Source organism: Harpegnathos saltator, unplaced genomic scaffold (genome assembly GCF_003227715.2).
Source record: "Harpegnathos saltator strain DR-91 unplaced genomic scaffold, Hsal_v8.6 scaffold204, whole genome shotgun sequence".
Lineage (NCBI taxonomy): Eukaryota > Metazoa > Arthropoda > Insecta > Hymenoptera > Formicidae > Harpegnathos > Harpegnathos saltator.
Genome location: NW_020229989.1, coordinates 173,920 through 193,744, shown reverse-complemented (window position 1 = coordinate 193,744; position 19,825 = coordinate 173,920). Strand labels below are relative to the sequence as shown.

Sequence of the window (19,825 nt, the reverse complement as noted above, 5' to 3'; positions counted from 1 at the left end):
TTGCCATTGTCATGCTGCGACTCGCGCAAATGGAAAGGGGAGTACCGCGCGATTTTAATTCCACAGCCGTATGCACTCTCCGCGCGACTTCCGCCTCTCTGTTTAACGACTAACGGCGAGGTGTCATCTCCGCCATTGCCGCCTTTCGCTTTTTCCCACGGCCGCGCTTGATTTTCTAACCTTCGAGAATCAGTCACCGGTTGCGCTTTCAACGACGAGAAAGAGAGAGAGAGAGAGAGAGAGAGAGAGAGAGAGAGAGAGAGAGAGAGAGAGAAAGATCCTCAATCCCCGAGAAGCGAAAGATTTCACAAATGCAGCCGGATTAAAAACACGAACGTCACGCTCGCGCGCTGCATATCGTTATTGTGAGATGAAAATGTCCGAACGGAGATTACGTCGCGCGCGCGCCTCAACTGTTGGCGGGCATTTTCTAAATAATTTAACGTCCTCGTTGGATTAGACGCACATATGGCCCGCAATAACGCCGGGCTCATTACGCTGAGAATGTAACGACTATGGAAAAGGTTTAATAAGCGATTTTTCTCCCTTTACCTCGCTCGGGCTCTCTCTCTTTCTCTCTCTCTCTCTCTCTCTCCCGCTCCCTTCCTCCCCCTCCTTTTTCCTCTCTTATCAAAAGCGAGATGCTATTAAGCTGTCAGCGATGTGTGCGCGTTTCTTGCGCGTATTATAAGCACATTTTGCGTTCCTTGCGCGTATTACGGATGCGCGTCGATGCGCGGTCGGCGCATAAAATGTAGTAATGCACTTATGCATAACGCTACATGTGATAACAGGAAGTTATCAAGACGTGTACAAAACGTAACTATGCGAGGGTAGTCCCAGAAGTACTTGAATTAACAAAGAAAACACAAAAAATTTGGGAAAAAATATCTTTACTAGGTGCGCAACTAAGTTTCCGGGTTTTTTTGATCAATGAAAAATGGAAAATTTCAAGAGAAATACAAAAAATAGTTTATTCAAAGTATCGTCCCTCGCTATCTACACATTTTTGCCATCTCTCTGGCAATACATGAATACCGCGACGACAAAACGACGCCTCTTTGGACCGAAACCATACATCCAACCAATTTTGCACTTCTTCGAAATTGGCCAAATGTTCCCCAGCCAAGCCATACGCCATCGACCGGAACAAGTGATAATCGGAAGGGGCCAGATCTGGCGAATACGGCGGGTGCGGTAGCAGATCCCATTTCAGCGTTTCGATGGTGTCCTGGACGATGGAAGTGCGCGATAGCACGGAGCGTTGTCGTGCTGCAATATCACTCGTTCGTGTCTCGTGTCCCATTCTGGCCGTTTTTCGAGCAATGCATGGTTCAAATTGATCAGTTGTTGTCGATAGCGATGCCCATTGACAGTTTCGCCCGGCTTCTTTTCAGCAGCTCATAGTACACGATTCCTTTCTGGTCCCACCAAACGCAGAGCATTGTCTTCTTTCCGAAGCGATTTGGCTGTGCCGTCGATGTTGATGCTTCGCCAGGTGAAAGCCACGATTTTTTGTGTTTGGGATTCTCGAAATATATCCACTTCTCATCGCCAGTAACAATTCGATGCAGGAAACTCCTTCTTTCATGCCGCAAAAGCAAAATTTCGGAAGTGGCTCTTCGATTTTCCATCTGTCTCTCAGTCAACTCATGCGGCACCCATTTTCTTTCCTTTTGAATTTTTCCCATGGCATGTAAACGTTTGGAAATATCTTGGTAAGTCATATTTAATGCCTCCGCAAATTGATCTTGTGTTTGCGTATCATCTTTATCCAATAACGCTTGCAGATCGGCGTCCTCAATTGTTTTTGGTCTTCCGGAGCTCTCTTTGTCCTCAGTGTCGAAATCGCCACTTCTGAAGTGTTCAAACCAATCTTCACAGGTAGTTTTCGATGGTGCATGTTCGCCGTAGGCCTCTTCAAGTAAACGACGTGCTTCAGCTGTACTTTTTTTCAAGTTAAAGCAGAAAAGCAAAGCTTCCCGCAAATGCTGTTTATTTGGCACAAAACTCGGCATCTTCGTTGTTAGAAAAAATATTTTTGCGTTGCGATATGTGTTGGTATTTCGACTGGTTATTGTTAACAGATGTCCAAGCTATAAAAAAAAAACAAGATGTTCAGACATGTATGTCGACTACATGTGTCGTTAGCGCCATCCATGTGTGAAACCCGGAAACTTAGTTGCGCACCTAGTATTTCTCTACATAGTCTCCTTTTAGCTCAATACACTTTTCCCAGCGATGTTCAATAGCTTCGATACCAGCTGTTTATAGTGGGAATCGTCGAGCTCCTCAAAATAGCCATCAAGCCACCTTGGTCCATTGTTTTGACTGTTCCTTCGTCTCAGATGTGAAGTGATGGACCCATGTTTCATCCATGGTTATGAATCGGCTTTATTGCTGCGAAACTTCGCCAAACACTCGATTGAAACATCCTCACGACGCTGTTTTTCTTCCAATCGCGGCACCCATCTTGCGCAGAGCTTTCTCATGTCCAAATTTTCAATCAATATGCGATGTACAGCACTTTTTGAAATGCCTACCATGTCTCTGCTAACTCGCGCACTTTCAGTCGACGGTCATCCAATACCATTTTGTCGATTTTCTTCATCATTTCTGGCGTGGCACCTCATTTGGTCGACCACTGCGATGTTCGTCTCGGCAGCTCGTACGGCCTCGTTTAAACTCTGCCACCCAATATTTTACTATTGTAAACGAAGGAGCAGATTTCCCCAGAGTAGAATCTAGCTCTGCTTTCATATTGGTTGGACTGAGGCCTTTCAAATGAAAGCATTGTATCACATAACGATGACCAATTTTTTCCATGTTTACAAATTCATTGAGAGTGTTCACTATTGATGGCTGCCAAACAAATATTAAACAACGTAGCGTCGTCAAACTTCAAACTTAAGCTTTATAAGGTTGGTACTTTCTACCATAGTCATTCTTTTCAAACAACAACTGCTATCTATACGTCAGGTCAGGTACTTCTGGGACTACCCTCGTATGTCGGGCAGTAAACATCTTATTGAAATTTCATTACGACGTGATCGTGAACTTGAGGCAAGAAGAAGTTTCGGCAATTTCGGGAATTTGCGAGACAATGACGCAATCACGAAGATTTCACGCTCACGAATTTACGCCTCCGAGGATTCGATTACTTCGGACATCGAAGGCAATTCGAGCGAACGTCATATTCTTCGAAAGACGGAAGACATCAATAAATAATGCTCTCCAATTCCGGTTTACATCATTTCGGACCGAACGAGAAACGAAGTCGTTAAGAGGACAACTTGGATCATTAAAAGACGCAAAAAATCTTCAAAGCGGGAACGATACTCAGAGAACATGATTTCACGAGAAGGTATTTTCAAGCTGGACGCATCTTATTTAGATGCTCGTGCAACTAGTGTGTTATTTATTTATATATTGTTGAAACTTATTAGGGGAGCAGGAGCTGCTAAGAAGCGATGCGAAACGAGATCTAGAGAATCTCCAAGTAACCATGTCTCATGGGCCATTACGAGGACGCGTGAGAAACTCTTATGAGGAGATACCTTCAAGTCGGACTCATCGCGGTTAGTAATTTAGTTGTTTTCCTGTTTTTTTAGCTTAATTTTTATATTTTTTGTTTATATGTACACGTATTTATAAATAAATAAATATATATATATATATTACTGAAATTTATTAGGGGAACATGAACTGATAGAAGGTTACATTCGACCAAACTTTCCGTCTGGGTCCGGGAACGAGTAAACTGAAATCGCCAGACATAGTGAGGAAGGACCTTGACGCTTGGCACAAAAGCAGAAAGCAGAAAGGTAACATCCAATCAGAAGTCACGCTCTCTTGAGAGAGAGAGAGAGAGAGAGAGAGAGAGAGAGAGAGAGAGAGAGGAGAGGAGAGAGACGGACTACCAACACAATTCTCTGATTGGTTTCTGCTTTTCTGTTTTCTATTTTTCTGCCAAGGTGTGAGTCCTCTCCTACACGCCTTCTTTAATCACGGGATTAATCAGATTCGGAGCACGGAACGTCATTACCGGATTCGGTCGTTTAAAGTTCGACCGCAAAATTCGAATCGCTCGGTCTCTCGTCGAGAAGACTCCGTGCGCTAATTATCACGCCTAATCAACGAACGCTCGAGCGTTGGATTTCGCGAGTTCGGAATCATTATGCGTCACGATTCGTGTCGGCCAGGCGCGCGCGCGTGCGAGAGAGAGAAGGAGGGAGAAAGAGAGAGAGAGAGAGAGAGAGAGAGAGAGAGAGAGAGAGAGAGAGAGATCGCGAAAGAGCTTTTAAAACCGGTCGAATGAGAACGGAACACGAGAATACACGGGAGGATCGGTCAAACGAGTTGTACGAGCAAAAGCGACGTTCCCACTGCAACAGGACACCGATGACGGTGCGCGGCCGCGTCCGTGTATCGCACTTGGCTCGAGCGAGCTTGAGCCGGTGCGCGGTATCCGTGCGACGCGTATCCGTGCGCGCCGCTGGATGGACGTATCGAATGAAACGCGACACACCCTGAGAACAAAATAAGGATACGCCTAAAAAGCGACGAGAGCGAGCGAAACTCGTTTTCGTCAGCGTGCGGCCGCGCGCGAGGCGTGCTTTTCTTTTATTTGCACAGAAGGAAAAAAAGACAGAAAAAAATCACGTGCGTCGCGCCCGCGCAATTAACGTAATTCGCCACTTTGCACGCACTCCACCTCCGCCCGCGTGTCGCGCCTTACGCTAAAACGCGGCGAGAGCCGGTAATTCGCTACTTTTAATTTCCGAATTATCGATCGCAACGTTATAACAACTCTGTTATAATGTGATCAGATTTTCTCTTGCGTCACCGAGTCCCCGTCTGATCGCCTTTCGGTTACACGAGTTGGAAGATGTTTCTTCGTAAAGCGTGTCAGTGTCGTTAGGAGAAAAATCTCGCGAGGCAGGGGAACATTCCCGCAGATATAATTCTCTTCGTAGAAGAGAGTCGTAGCGAGATGAGACTCGCGCAATATTAAGAATCTCTTCCTATGGAGGTCTCCCCCTCGGGGAAAAATGATTTTCTAAAGATACATTCGCGCCAACGCTTTCACGCCGAGTCCTCGATTATCGCGAGCGAGGAAGCGCACGCTCGTCACATCTTCCACGCATTATTTCCGAAGTTTCGAATATGAAGGAGGATTTGTCGTATCTCTCGGTATTCCCGACAAGACATTCGCGAAGAATGCCGTCTACTTCTCGCAGCGGTCGCGGACGCAGACGCGACGGCGAATCGTCGAGATTCGCGCGAGAAACGCCCACGCAGTCTCAACCTCGGCTCTCATTGAGAGAGCCCGTAGTGCTTTCTTCGAGGCGATTCGAGTGATCCTCATTTCGAAATTGTCAGCAATTAGACTGCGCTTGAGACGAGAAGGAAACGACGAGCGAGCCAATGAGAAACGCAAGTCGGAGTCATTGGCCTGGCGAACTTTATATTGGCCGGTGGTATGCGCGAGTTTCCTCCGACGAAACACAGCCGGCCGAGAATGCGTCCAAAGTCGTAAAACGCATAGAAAATTGCTCGAATTATGCCCATCTGTTTGCTAAGTGCGTGTCTTGTTTACTTCACATTTGTTTGTCTCCCAACGTCTTGTTTGACGTCTTCGTCGAGTCTTGCACCAATATGAATCTGGCAAACTTAATAAAAGAAAAAAATTCTCAATACGGTTCGATTGTACTTCGTTTGTACTTCAAAGAATAAAAAGATAGGGAGAGCGGGAAAAATAGCCAGCAAGCAAATATAAGATATTCGAAAACAGCCAACGTCATTCGAAAGAGAATCGTTTGTTCCTCCCTTTAAATCGTTTGTACCTCAAAGGAATCGGAAGTAAGGATCTTCAAAATATGTCGGAAGGTTACTTTCATACTTCTGGTCCCTTTGAGGTACAAACGATTTGAAGGGAGACACAAACGATTCTCTTTCGAATGGCGTTGATCGTTTTCGAATATCTTATACTTCCTTGATGACTATTTTTCTTCCTCCCTCTCCCTGGTAGAAATTTTATGCAGTTTTTGGGCAATTATTGAACAGTTTTATTAATTTCTGTCTAGTAACTGACCAGTAAAACTGTTGGGATCCAGATCAAGATGTAACGCTTTTCCCACAGTTACTGCGTACAAAAGATGCGCAAAATCTGAATCCATTTACTGAACGAAAACTGAACAATAAATGGACAAAGAAACTATTCAATCGATTAATAAGCAAGTTTACTGCTCAGGAAATAGGCAGTTTTGCCGCAGTAATATGTCATATTCTGAACATGTTTGCTTATTGTACAATTGTAAGATTGATGAAAGTCATAATACAGGAAATCTTTAATGTGTAATATATATTGTGCTAAAAGTAGTATATAGCATTATATACAGGGTGCACGATTTATCTGAAGACATTGAAATATCTCGAGAACTATGCATTGGATAAAAAAAAGTGGTTAATGAAAGTTAGTCTCGAAGGGGGACATCCAATGATACTAAACTCGACCTCCCACCCCACCCCCTGGGGGTAGGGGTTGGGGGCAACTTTGAAATCTTAAATGGAAACCCCCATTTTTTATTGCAGATACGGATTCTACGCCACAAAATATGTAAATTTTGTCTGAAACTTTTTTTTTGATTCGTGATAGATGGCGCTGTAATCGCAAAAATTATATTTTCCGTAATTCTCCAGAAATGATCATTGGATTGAGAAATAAAAAATACCTGTTCAATATTTTTAAAGAACACAATAAAAGTTATTCCCCCCCCCCATCCTCTCGGGGTAGGGTGGGTGGTAACGTTCAAATCTCAAATGGGAACCGAACTTGCGCTGAAACTCCCGCAGATATGCTTCTATCCTGTGTACAGTCATTTGAAAAAAGGATCAATAAGTGTATTGAAGTTGAAGGTAAAAACTTCGAACACTTACTCTAATTAATTGAACAGTGAGAGGCAAGGGGACTCACATTAAAAAAGCACCCCGATCTGTGAGAGACAAGGGGACTCACATTAGAAAAGCACCCGAAGGGAACATAAAATTACTACGTCCTCGTCGTTGTTCCTGTGTAACGCTAAAAGTAGTTTCTCGGAAAAATTCAACGCTATCACGAATGAAAAAAATTGTTTCGATAAAAATTTCACGTACAATCTAATTCTGCAATGAAAAATGTGGGTCCCCATTTGAGATTTGAACGTTATCACCCACCCTACCCCGAGAGGATGGGGGGGAATAACTTTTATTATGTTCTTTAAAAATATTGAACAGGTATTTTTTATTTCTCAATCCAATGATCATTTCTGAAGAATTGCGGAAAATATAATTTTTTGCGATTACAGCGCCATCTATCACGAATCAAAAAAAAAGTTTCGGACAAAATTTACGTATTTTGTGGCGTAGAATCCGTATCTGCAATAAAAAATGGGGGTTTCCATTTAAGATTTCAAAGTTGCCCCCAACCCCCACCCCCAGGGGGTGGGATGGGAAGTCGAGTTTGGTATCATTGGATGTCCCCCTTCGAGACTAACAACTTTCATTAACCACTTTTTTTATCCAATGCATAGTTCTCGAGATATTTCAATGTCTTCAGATAAATCGTGCACCCTGTATAATGCTATATTTAGCGCAATATATATTACACATTAAAAAGATTTTCTGTATTGTGACTTTCATTAACCTTAGAATTGTAAGGTTCTCAATACTAAGACTTTCATTAGCCCTAATCTTTAGTAGTATATATATAGTAGTATATATATAGTATATATATATATATATATACATATATATATATATATATATATATATACATATGTGCGCGTATGTGTCACAAAAATCTTTAAATATTTCTTTAAAACATTTTATTTTACTGTTTCTAATAATATAGAAATAGATTATCAATAAGATATATCTTGCTAGAGAACATAGTTAATTTCGCTGAAAATAAATTTTAACACATTTCAGTTTTCACAATAAATTCACAATAAAAGTAGTACACATAAAATAAAAGGATGCTATTGTAGAAAGTGAATTACTGTAGAATGTCGATTTATTTTTTAGTTACAAAATTGTACAATAATTTTTATCGTAAAATCTTCTGTGTGTAGAAGTATAAAGACAAATCTAACTCAAAACTCTACTTTTTTATATGAATATAGATATAATAAAATATAAGGCAATATATGACAAAACAATACAAGCAGGAAAATGAGTATTTATGATTTTTTTAAATCATTCAAGTCATTACAATTTTCTTTTAAGGACTGAAAACAAATTCTAGTTGGTTATTTTCATTAATAAAGAACAATGTCTTTGTCATAGTGGCATTACTTTCAGGTATATTTTCAGGGGTACTATTTAAATCCTGACAAGGAGTAGGTGACCTCGCAGTAGTGATATTTTTAAATTGTTTTCTTCCACTATCCCAGTCTCAAGCATTTGATAATACTTTTCCTAAGGAACTTAAAATCTCTTTCTCAGATATAGATTTATTTGCTGTACTTGTGTCAAGTAGTATCACATCTGTAACGTGAAAAGGATAGTCGATATAAACAAATTAATATAAATTGAATGAGATATACTTTATAATATATAAAGAACAAAATATTCAAAACGTTGTTACCTTTTATGCAATTAAAAAAAGCCATATTGCACATAATAAACTTATTACTAACTTTTTTGCAACTTGTGAATCGCATTGCAATTTCTGACGTGATAAATTTTTTTAACATATTCACTAAAGATTTAGTAATAACTTGATTTTTATCTAAACAAATCCTGAGCATACTATTCTAGAAACAATTAAAACATATAATCATTCTAAATATTACAAAGTTTTTATTGGAATAATATATACAATTATTAAAAATAAAAATATTTAAATTCTGTTTACCACATTCATTCGTAGCTTATCATCATTTTTAAGTCCTTCAACAAATTTTATAAATTCTGCTAAATTGGTAAGTGGCAAAGAAATGCTATGATTTTCCAGAAAAGTATAGGCGTTACAAATTGGAATTTCTTTTATTTCCATCAACCTCTTGCTAATTTCAATTATTTGGTGTTTAATAAATGTTAAATCGCATTTCATACCTGTTACGTCTGTAGCTAATGTTTGTATAACTAGAAACTTAAAATATGTATATATATTAGGTGCGCAACTAAGTTCTCGCTGTTTTTTTGATGAAAATGCAACTTTATTGTGAAAAAATGGTTACAAATGAATCATTCAAAATATTGCCCATCGCTAGCAACAACTTTTTCCCATCTTTCTGGCAGAGCTCGAATACCGTCACGGTAGAAGTGTTCGTCTTTTGAGGCTATCCACGAATCAAGCCATTTTGAGATGTCTTCATATAAGCGGAACTGCTGATTAGCCAGACCATGTGCCATCGAACGGAACAAGTAATAATCGGACGGCGCAATATCTGGGGAATATGGCGGGTGGGGTAGGACTTCCCATTTGAGCGTTTCTAAGTAGGTTTTAACGGGTTTGGCAACGTGAGGCCGAGCGTTGTCATGCTGTAGAATCACTTTTTCGTGCCTCTGCTCGTATTGTGGCCGCTTTTCGCGCAGTGCTCGGCTCAATCGCATCAATTGAGTTCGATACCGTTCCCCAGTGATGGTTTCGTTCGGTTTCAACAGCTCATAATAAATAACACCGCCCTGGTCCCACCAAATACACAGCAAAACCTTCACAGCGTGAATATTCGGCCGAACCGACGACGTAGAAGCATGACCGGGCAGTCCCCATGATTTTGTTCTCTTTGGGTTGCTGTAATGAATCCATTTTTCATCACCCGTAACGATGCGATAAAGAAAACCCTTCCTTTTTTGCCGCTGGAGCAGTTGTTCACAGGCGAAAAAACGACGCTCAACGTCTCTTGGCTTCAAATCATAAGGAACCTAAGTTCCTTGTTTTTGAATCATTCCCAACGCATGCAATCGCTTGGAAATGGCTTGGCGGGTAACTCCTAATGCTGAAGCAAGCTCTTTTTGCGTTTGGCACGGATCCTCACCGAGCAATGCTTCCAATTCAGCGTCTTCGAAGGTTTTTGGCCTTCCTTCACGCGAACGGTCAATCGAAATCACCGTCTTTGAAGCGACGGAACCAATCACGGCACGTTGTTTCACTTAGAGCAGCATCTCCGTAAACTTTTTGGAGTTCTCGATGCGCTTCAGCCGCCATTTTCTTCGAATGAAAGAAGAAAAGCAACACTTCCCGCAAATGACGATTATTTGGCACAAAATCAGACATTTTCACACAACCAAAAGTATATGACGCAAAAACAAAATCACTAATGTGTCAAAGCGGTTTGTTTACCATATGTCTAAGCTTGGTTCATGACGTTTTGGTTATGTCACAATCGACCAGCACTTACTACTGGAGCCATCTCTTGAAAAACAGCGAGAACTTAGTTGCGCACCTAATACATTTGAATCAATGTTTCATTAATTGATTAAAGAAACATTTAAAAACATGCGCATATCTTACTTAAATGTGACTGCATAATATCTGGAGTTTTTTTGAAGTTCTCTTTTGACGAACTGTCATAATGTTTGAAATCTGGAATTATTATTTACTAGAGCTATTACTTTTATACATGTATGAAACTATTCAATTATTATAAATAATATGCGTAATAATTTTGAACAAATAAATTTGTTAAAGTATTAACCCTCAAAAGGAACTCATGAGACATTTGTGCCAAAACGATTTCAATTATGTACGATTTCTTGAAGATCAGCGTGCTTAGATCGATGACTCCTCAGTGGACAAAAAGTAATTCAATAGTTTAAGCATTTAATTTATACTTCAATAAATTTTTGACTTCCATGAATTTTTTCACAATTTTTCAAAAACAATGTTATTTAATAATGCGCTGACAGAAAGATCCATGTGTTTTATTGACAGTGAAAAACAAAAATTTCTTTTGAGGGTTTATTTAGAAATTAAGTCATTTCTATATAAAACTTGTCTATCCTTTACTTAATTTAGTTTATCTAATTAGTAGCAAAATTCTTTTATTTTCAGATATATACAACGTAAACTTCCCTAAATTACTTATATTTTGTAAAATATTAATTGATTTACATGAAGTTTCCTTTGACTGTGAATTATTTTTGTTGATTATTAATTGATTTACATGAAGTTTCCTTTGACTGTGAATTACTTTTGTTGTGCTCAACTTTAAACAATGCCATCTCACTTTCTGAAATAACTCGATGACATGGACAAGATCTTTCATACAAAATTTTAACTCCATATATAAACATACCGTGATTTTGTTCGTTATATTGTACAACTGTAGAATAATTGAGTGCATCATGCTCTTGAATATCATCAGAAATTTTATTTAAAACTTGGTCGTTCGTCATGCAAGTATTCATGTTAGAAGGCACCTCTATGCCTTTTTTTATTTCTTTTAAGACAGACTTTAGGATTTATCGTAAAAAAACATAAATAACATAAATAAAACATAAATAAAAAATTATAAGGAAATATTTTGTCTCGTTGCTTTTATAAAAATTTTAAAATTATCTGGACTTTTTGAAGTAGATGCCCTTTCTAATTTCTTTCTCTTTAAGGAATTAACAAACAATAGCCTCGGCTTTTTCTGGGTGTTTTCTGATTCAGGTGGATTTGTTGCAGATAAAATATTTTTTTTTCAAATTCTTTCTTATTATTGTGTCTTTATTTTCAGACGATTCCTCTTCAGACGTTACCATCTCTAATAATATTATGGAAAACGAATATAAAATAAAATAGAAAAATATAGATTAAATATTTGAAGCAAAGAAGCAAAAAAATACTGTAAAATAAAAAGAAATATAACATGAATTACCTTCAAAGTCCTGAGAACAAGATGTGGAACCTAATTTATGTACTACAAATTTCTTTTTCAGATCTTCAGCTTGATTTTTTAATTTATTTTGCTTTATGATAATTTCGACTTCTTTTTCTGGTGAAGTATTATCAGAGTATTATCCAATGTAAATACATGTTCTTTTTCTAAACGTGCAAGTTTATCTAATGTTTCTTCATATGTCTCTGTAATAAATGATAAATGTATCTCTTTGTAAAAAATATACAGAGTATTATAAAAATAGATACACTTACTAGCACGTCCTTTTAAAATCACTGAATATACAGGCCATTCTTGTAATGGATAATCACAAATTTTTACCATATGATGTAATTTATTTACATTTTCAGATATATATGGTGGACTTAAAAATTTCGTAATAAATTTCTTAGTTTGGTTATTGTAGTCCACCCAAAAAGTTGGAACAATATCGATTTTTTTCATTAAAGGCCGTCGACCTCTTGTTAATTCTACCAATAAATTCTACCAATGTGTACATGTGCACTGTAAGTTCATGTAAATCCTTTTCACTCTCCATATCTGTAAGTCAAATGACATGTTACACTTGTTTAAAATAGAAATTTGCAGTAAAATCTCTCTTTTGATGATAGACAAATTAAAGAAGAGAGCATAGATTTCTACATATCTTATAATACATAACGTATAAGAAAACAAACTAAACAAAGTCCTTTATTTCTATCTCCACAATAGAAAAAAAAGATTCTTAGTTTGTTTCTTTATGTGTTATGCATTACGTAGTATGCAGAAATCTCCCTACTTAACTCTGAGAGCTAGAAATCAGTGACTAACATAGAAATTTCAACAGATGATATGTTTCTTACTGTAAATAAAGTAAACAGTAATCTTTATATTTAAGAATAAGTGTAACAACAATTCTAGACAACATAAACTTTCAAGGGACATCCTAAAGATGTCCAGAAGATGTTTTTACGTCCTAAGGATGTTCCGAGGACATCTCCAAGTCATTCCTTGTTACAAATTTGTATTATTTGAATAACAATAGTCGATTGTAGCTCCGATCTTTTCTACGAATGCAATTGTATCAAATCAGATTTCACTGCAAACATAAATCGCTTATTGAGAATGTATATCTACAGTCTCTCAGATATGAAATATATCTCTCTATAAACATTCATGATTAATAACATTTGAGGTTATATTGATACGTATTAATATACATTAGGAAATATAAGGAAAGGAATTAGCCGGATCTTTTCTTAAAACATTGAATAGTAATGACTAATGAGTTTATAATACTTTTTCATTACTTACTTGCAAAAATATCCTTAAAGTTATCTAATGATGTACGAATATTGAGTTCACACAGAATGGTTTTCAACACAGGATCGCTTTCTTCGTACATGCGTACAGCATCACGGCAAAACAAATAATTTTCAACTAATGTAATGTTCACAGTATAATAGTTTAGGGATTCTCCGAATATCAATTAAGCTAATAAAAAAAGAATATTGTTTAATAAATCTAATATATTTGTTTATAAAATACTTCAGAAACATTTAAAATTTACAACAAAATGTCAATATATAAATCGTTCAGCTAAAAGAATAAAGTTTTATAATTACTTAATAAAAATAAGAAATTTCTAAAAATATATCCAAATAGCACAAAATGTTCTCAAATTATCCTAAACGCGTACAAAAAATTTTGATATAATATTTTACAATATCCTCAGTAATACAAGCTGTTAGTAATATAATTAGTATAATGTAATTATTTTTATATTATAAAATATTAATCAATCATAGGATATTAATTTCAGCGTTACAATTTGTTTTTTAAAATGAATGACTTCTAAGAATTAAAGAAAGATAAACACACTTAAATAAGTTATTTTAATTATCTGCAATATATAAATCCTTTTTTGTACCAAGAAGTTTGTTGCAATTGATGTATTGACAATAACTGTCATTTATAATAATGGCATTTATAATAATGGCAACAAATAATCTCTCATGGCCATCTACTTTTAAGTTTAACTTCATCTTTATTAACTTGTATTTGATTTGATTGAAATGTATATTAACACTTTCTCTTTTCATGTTTTTTTTTTATTTTAAATGTTAATAATTGATCAGAGTTGCAAGGATAATTATACAATTTATTAATTTTGTCATATTTTATCATATTACAATAAATATCTTTGTCTTGTAAAAAAATTTGCCTTATTTCCATAACAGCCCCTTTATTCAAGAGTACCATATTATTCGGGGATTTTGATGTCAATAAATATTGTTTATGTTTTACTTTAAGAATATCTTGATCAGATCTTTTAGATATGATTTCTTGTTCATCAGACAGAGTGACAACTTTTTGTGTATGTAATATCTTCTCATATTCTCGTCGACAAAATTGTGATAATGTTCGATAAGGAGAACGTAATATATTCTTAATTTGTCCAAGATGAGATTCAAAATTATATGCATTTATAAAACTTATGGAGCAATTCATATTTTCGATATCATCAACAATGACACAAATTATGGACATTTATTGTAACAAATTATTTTCCATACAGATCTTTAGCAACAGAAATAAAAGTATTCAAATATTCTCTTGCATATTCAATAAATATATTATTTACTTCTGCATATAACAAACGATATGTGACATGTAATAATAGAAAATGATTATATTTAAAGTTATCTAAAATATTTTTTAGAACAACTGGATCACAATACAACAAAAAAAATCTATATTCTGATGCTTTATATTTATCAAAACAGTTTGTACTACGAATTTTTCTATGAAATTCATATGGAATAAATTTTTTTATCAATTCAATTCGTCGATGTAGTTCAGTTTTTGCCACGATATTTAGTTTTACGTTTTTTTGGCACATCCAAAAATGTAATAATCTCTTCATAACTCCTTCATCAAATAAATGCATTGGGTCTAATACAAAATGACTGATCATGTTTAAGTTTGGTTCAATATAAATAAGAGGAGATACTCCAGTATGATGATTTACATCACTAAAAGTACGAAATTCTTCGTCTGTGCGTTTATTGCAATGAATATTTAAAAAAACCGTGGTATTTTCATGTTTTTCGCCTTTTACACGACATCTTTCACAACCATCAAATGATATATGTCCTTTTATACATTTCAAGTAGGAGCGTGCTGGAGTATCACAAATAAAGGATTTTATTTTAATTAATATTTGTGTCTCTTCAATAATCAATCCCTCGTAAAGCAGTTTATTTATTTCATTAATAAATTCGTTCAAATATTGTTCAAGACTTTTTGGTTTATGAGTTCCGGAATATAAAGCAACTGTAAAAGGCTCATATATGTTAGGTTCAAAATAAACTTTACATAAAATTGGCCGAAGTGCTTTGTTGCTGCTTTTATACGGTTTCATACCATCAATATTGAATAGTAGTTGTAATTTACGATTTGTATGCAAATTTATATTTACACAATTTCTTTACAATTAAAATTTCTTAAGCCTTGTACAATGCCCAAATATGTAAATTCTCCCATGGAGTTATCGGAGTCTTTCATATTTTCTAACAGATATTCTGCAGAAGTACTTTGCAGAAATGTTTTTGTACACATTGGAAGTGTGGGTAATAATCTACGTCTTAATATTTTTAATAATTTATCACTATGTGAATGAGGTATTCTACATGAAATAATCCATTTTTTTAATTGTATTATTTCATCAGGTCCAGAGTCTGAGCTATCATTTTCATTAATACTACTATGATCAGAATAAACTGACGTATTCTCGTCGTAATAAAATTCTGTATTACTATTATTATACACAATATTTGTCTTTTGCTCATTTTCCATTTTAACCTTATCATTTCTGCCACAAAATTTTGTCCGGTCAAATTCCTTATTTCCTTCAACTTCTTTTTTTTTGCTCTATGTTTTTCTATACGTTCACTCATTCTTCACGTTTTAATATCTTTTAATATAAAAATCAATATTATAAATTAATTTAATGTAGACTTTATTATATGCGTGCATGGAATACAACCAATTTGACATTACAATGACTTGGAAAGAATCAGCCTAGATGTTGCACAGTAAAACTGTATTCAGTTTTTGTTCATTTCCTACGCAGTTTTGATACACCTATGAGAATTCAATAATACTAGATAATAAATGGGCAGTTATCTACACAAACTGTATATATTTTGACTAGAAAAACTGCTTCAGTTACTGAGCAAAACTCTATCAAATACTTGTCCAGTTCTTATACAGTTTTGATACTATTTATGAGAATACAGTAATACTAGACAGTAACTGGTTGGGTGTCTAGAAAAACTGCATAAGTTTCTACCAGGGCTATCTTTTTATTCTTTGAGGTACAAACGAAACAAAAAGTGGTACAAACAGATACAAACAAAGTACTGAGGTACAATCGAACCGTATTGAGAATTTTGTTTTTTCATTAAGTTGTTTGCCAGATTCACATCGGTGAGTCTTGCGTAAGTAGAGTAAGACTTCGATCGATCTCGACGGCGTCGGTCGGCATTTTCGGCTTCACAATTCAACGAGAAACAACGAGCGCGTAAAATTGACACGCGAAATTTTGCAATACTTACGGATGTTTTTGGCGATGATAGAAAGCGGAGGAACTTAACAAAAGCACACAATATTCCCGAGCATTGATAGCGCCATCGTTATCTTCGCCGCGTGTTATCGTCTTTGCGATATTACGTTTATCTTCCCGCGCGAGAAAATATAATTTAAATCGTTATCTCAGATATATATTATCGCGGTCTTATCGGAGAAATAATCCGACTGTCATACGCGTCTGGCATGTTGAATAAACCTTCAACGCGTAATCTATATCCACAGCAGGAGAACAAATATACGAGGCATAACAGAATTATCAGAGTTATCGAGATATCGTTCGTGTTGCATTAATAAAATAATTCTTACACATATATACATGCACCGGAGAAAAATCTAATCTTAAATCGGTTTCAAAATTTAGATAAAATATTTTATGTATCTCAAAAGACAATCTCACAACGATCCACTTTTTACCCCGATTATCTTGCTGCAAATGCATTTGGTCATCAATGTATATTAAAAATATATTACAAATTTTCTATTCCGAAAGAACGACGTAACTTCTCATACTTGTCGGTCATCCCTCTTTACTAGATCCGCTGATATCATCCGCGATATGACATTTGTTATTATACATTAATTAATTGCCTTCCCGGATCGAGGAGTAGCTGAGTATGTCCAGGAAAATGAAATAAATGTTCGCTGCGCTCTCGCGCGTTGGGATCGACTCGAGCCGATAATTCGTGAAAGCGATAACCGCTGTATTTCTCAGCATCCTGCTTATCTCGATCTCCGATTAACAGCGAATCGCGAGAATATACGCCGATGGATACCGGGCTACGACTGCGATTCGCGCGAGCAGGTGCAGAAGACGCTATAATTCCCGCACCTGAGAGCCTCGCGCGGTATTCGGAATTGAGGTGCGGGATATTCGCGCGTGGCGTGACTCGCGTAGACGGTGGAAACACGTCTGGCGAATGTCTCTCGTGTTGCTCTCGTTGCACCGACATTAACCTTTGTACGGCTACGTGCCTGCGCGACTGGTCGACCGCTTCTTTCTCTCTCTCTCTCTCTCTCTCTCTCTCTCTCTCTCTCTCTCTCTCTCTCTCTCTCTCTCTCTCTCTCTCTCTCTCTCTCTCTCTCTCTCTCTCTCTCTCTCTCTCTCTCGCTCTCTGTCTCTCCCTCCTCTCCCTGCCCCTCTGTCTCTTCTTTCTCTCTTTCCGCGAGCGTCTCGCAGAAATAGAAACTGGATTGAGACTCGATTCCCGCTCGCCTTGACGCCCTTAATCGGACAGGATTTACATCGATATTTGTCTCACGAGGAAATCCCGCAGTTCTCTATCAAGCGTGCTTCCGCTATTAAGTGCGCGCACACGCGCGCGCGCGCGTCGACGATCGACGTCGCGAGTGCTATAGACCGCCTTCTCCGCCATGCGCTTGATTAACGATCTCGAAACGAAGGATATCTCGAACAATGAGCCGAGAATCAGGAGTAATTTAAACAACGGTCCTTAGATCGAGTGTGACATCGTCCAATTTGCTGATCTCCGATAGTAAGCATTAACGGCAATCTCGATATCAAAGTGTTGCAAAGGAGGCGGGGGTTGAAGAGATAATAAAATCGCGGAACGTCGCGACACCCGACATTCGCAGAAATCGTTCTACGCGTCGGCACTTAAACTTCGACGTATGACTCATAATCGCCGGTGTAATCGCGAAAAGCACACGCGTGCACAACTGGATCACTCGAGTCACGCCTATAACGCAAGTGATTTCTCCCGTGCAGCGTACATTGTGCTCCAATTTTGCATCGCGTCATCGAGAGAAAGAGAAAGAGAGAACAACAATCCGGTCATCATGACGGTGTCCGATCGGTAATGCAGTCGGTGCAAAAGAGAAGGAGACGGGGAATGAAAATGGGGGAGAGAAGGGAGCGCGCGTGTGCATGTGTGTGTGCGTGCCCGCCGACTGTGCGAGCGCATTCGAAACGGAACTCGCGTGTGCACGTTGTACATCACGCACTCGCTCTGTATCAGGTACACACGAGTCGCTCAAGGTTGAAGGGACACGCTTCCCTCCCCTCCCCGCCCCTCACACGCATACGCACCAACACCGAATACGCGATAGGTAAATCGATAAAAAAAACCTGTCTTTCATTCGCACACGACAAGTTTCTCTGCTCTCACGAGAGCTCTGACCGCGTACGATAACCGAATACTCTTCACTCGCAATTGCGTCCAACAATCTCATAGAGCCCGGCTCTCATAGAACGACGCCATTTTCAAAGCGAGCGATTCAAATGTAGCACCTCCCGCATGGACACGAATCGCGCTCGTTGTCCGTCTCGATATCGACCAGGTCGTCGAACCGGTCGTGTTGCGCATAGGGAGAAAGGCACAGAGCTAGATTACGTCGAGCGATCGTCAAAAGCGAGAAAATCGACGTCGGGCGAGCGGGCGGAAAAGTTAACCCGTTGCGAACGCACACGTACGCACGCGCGCGCGCGCGCGTGTCCGCATGCGAGTAATAGGAAGGAGCATACCTGGTCTTGAATCTTTGCGTGTCGTCCTGGCCGGCCCACATGTTTCCTTCCCCGGAGAATATCTCTCGGCGTGAACGGCGAGAGCTCTGTTGCTCGATAACCTCAAAGCACTGCGGAGCGACCGGGGGCAACTCTCGCGCGTGAAATGTCTCTCCTCTCGCGACTGAGGCGTTCGCGCGTGCGTGCGTGCGTGCGTGCGTGCGTGCACACGCGTAATTCGTACCGGCACACGCGGCGACAGGCTGGGTCAAGCTGGGTCACGCACTCTCGCGTTTCCTCCGTTCGTGTGGCTTCCGCGCGTCGCGGAGAGCTGGCCGAAAAGGAGCGGGGCAACACCGGCTACGCGCCGCCGGCTGCTGCGTGCGAGAAAGCGGGAGATAAGGGGCTCGCGAAAGGAAGGAAAGAAAGAACGAACGTCCAGACGCTGCACGTCGCGGAGCACGAGAGTGGAGGCGCCACCTCCGAAAAGTCGAGAAACTCGCGCGAGAAATGGAACAGGAGAGCAGCGGGAGAAGAAGGAAGAACGAGGGAGACAACGAGAGCGAGAGCGAGAGAGAGAGAGGGGGGGGAGAGAGAGAGAGAGAGAGAGAGAGAGAGAGAGAGAGAGAGAGAGAGAGAGAGAGAGAGAGAGAGAGAGAGAGAGAGAGAGAGAGAGAGAGAGAGACTGTAACCACCGATCGGTACCACTGCCGTTGCGCACGATCACGAAATACTGATGGCGGTGAATCGGCGCGGCGAGGTGCGGCGCGAAGTTGCACGCGGACGGCCGACGACTTCCGAGCGAGTGAGCGAACGAACGAATGGGCGAACGAGAAAGACAGAAAGAAAGAGAAAGACGACG

The 19,825-nt window shown here is 38.7% G+C and overlaps 1 protein-coding gene and 1 long non-coding RNA gene across 2 annotated transcripts in view; both read right to left on the bottom strand.

Annotated features, from left to right (window-relative positions):
- Window positions 1–19,534, bottom strand: part of Jupiter (microtubule-associated protein Jupiter) — a 92,185-nt gene extending 72,651 nt beyond the window's left edge. The window contains exon 1 of the mRNA XM_025298104.1: window positions 18,985–19,534. Coding sequence (XP_025153889.1) covers window positions 18,985–19,025 — 41 coding nt within the window. The 5' untranslated portion in view covers window positions 19,026–19,534. The remainder of the gene's footprint in view (window positions 1–18,984) is intronic.
- On the bottom strand, window positions 11,497–13,334 carry LOC112588381 (uncharacterized). The gene is made up of 5 exons (XR_003112821.1): window positions 13,164–13,334; window positions 12,713–12,948; window positions 12,125–12,410; window positions 11,850–12,055; window positions 11,497–11,735 (listed from the first exon to the last, which is right to left on the bottom strand). It is a non-coding gene; the product is annotated as an uncharacterized LOC112588381 (long non-coding RNA).
- Window positions 19,535–19,825: the final 291 nt, after the last annotated feature.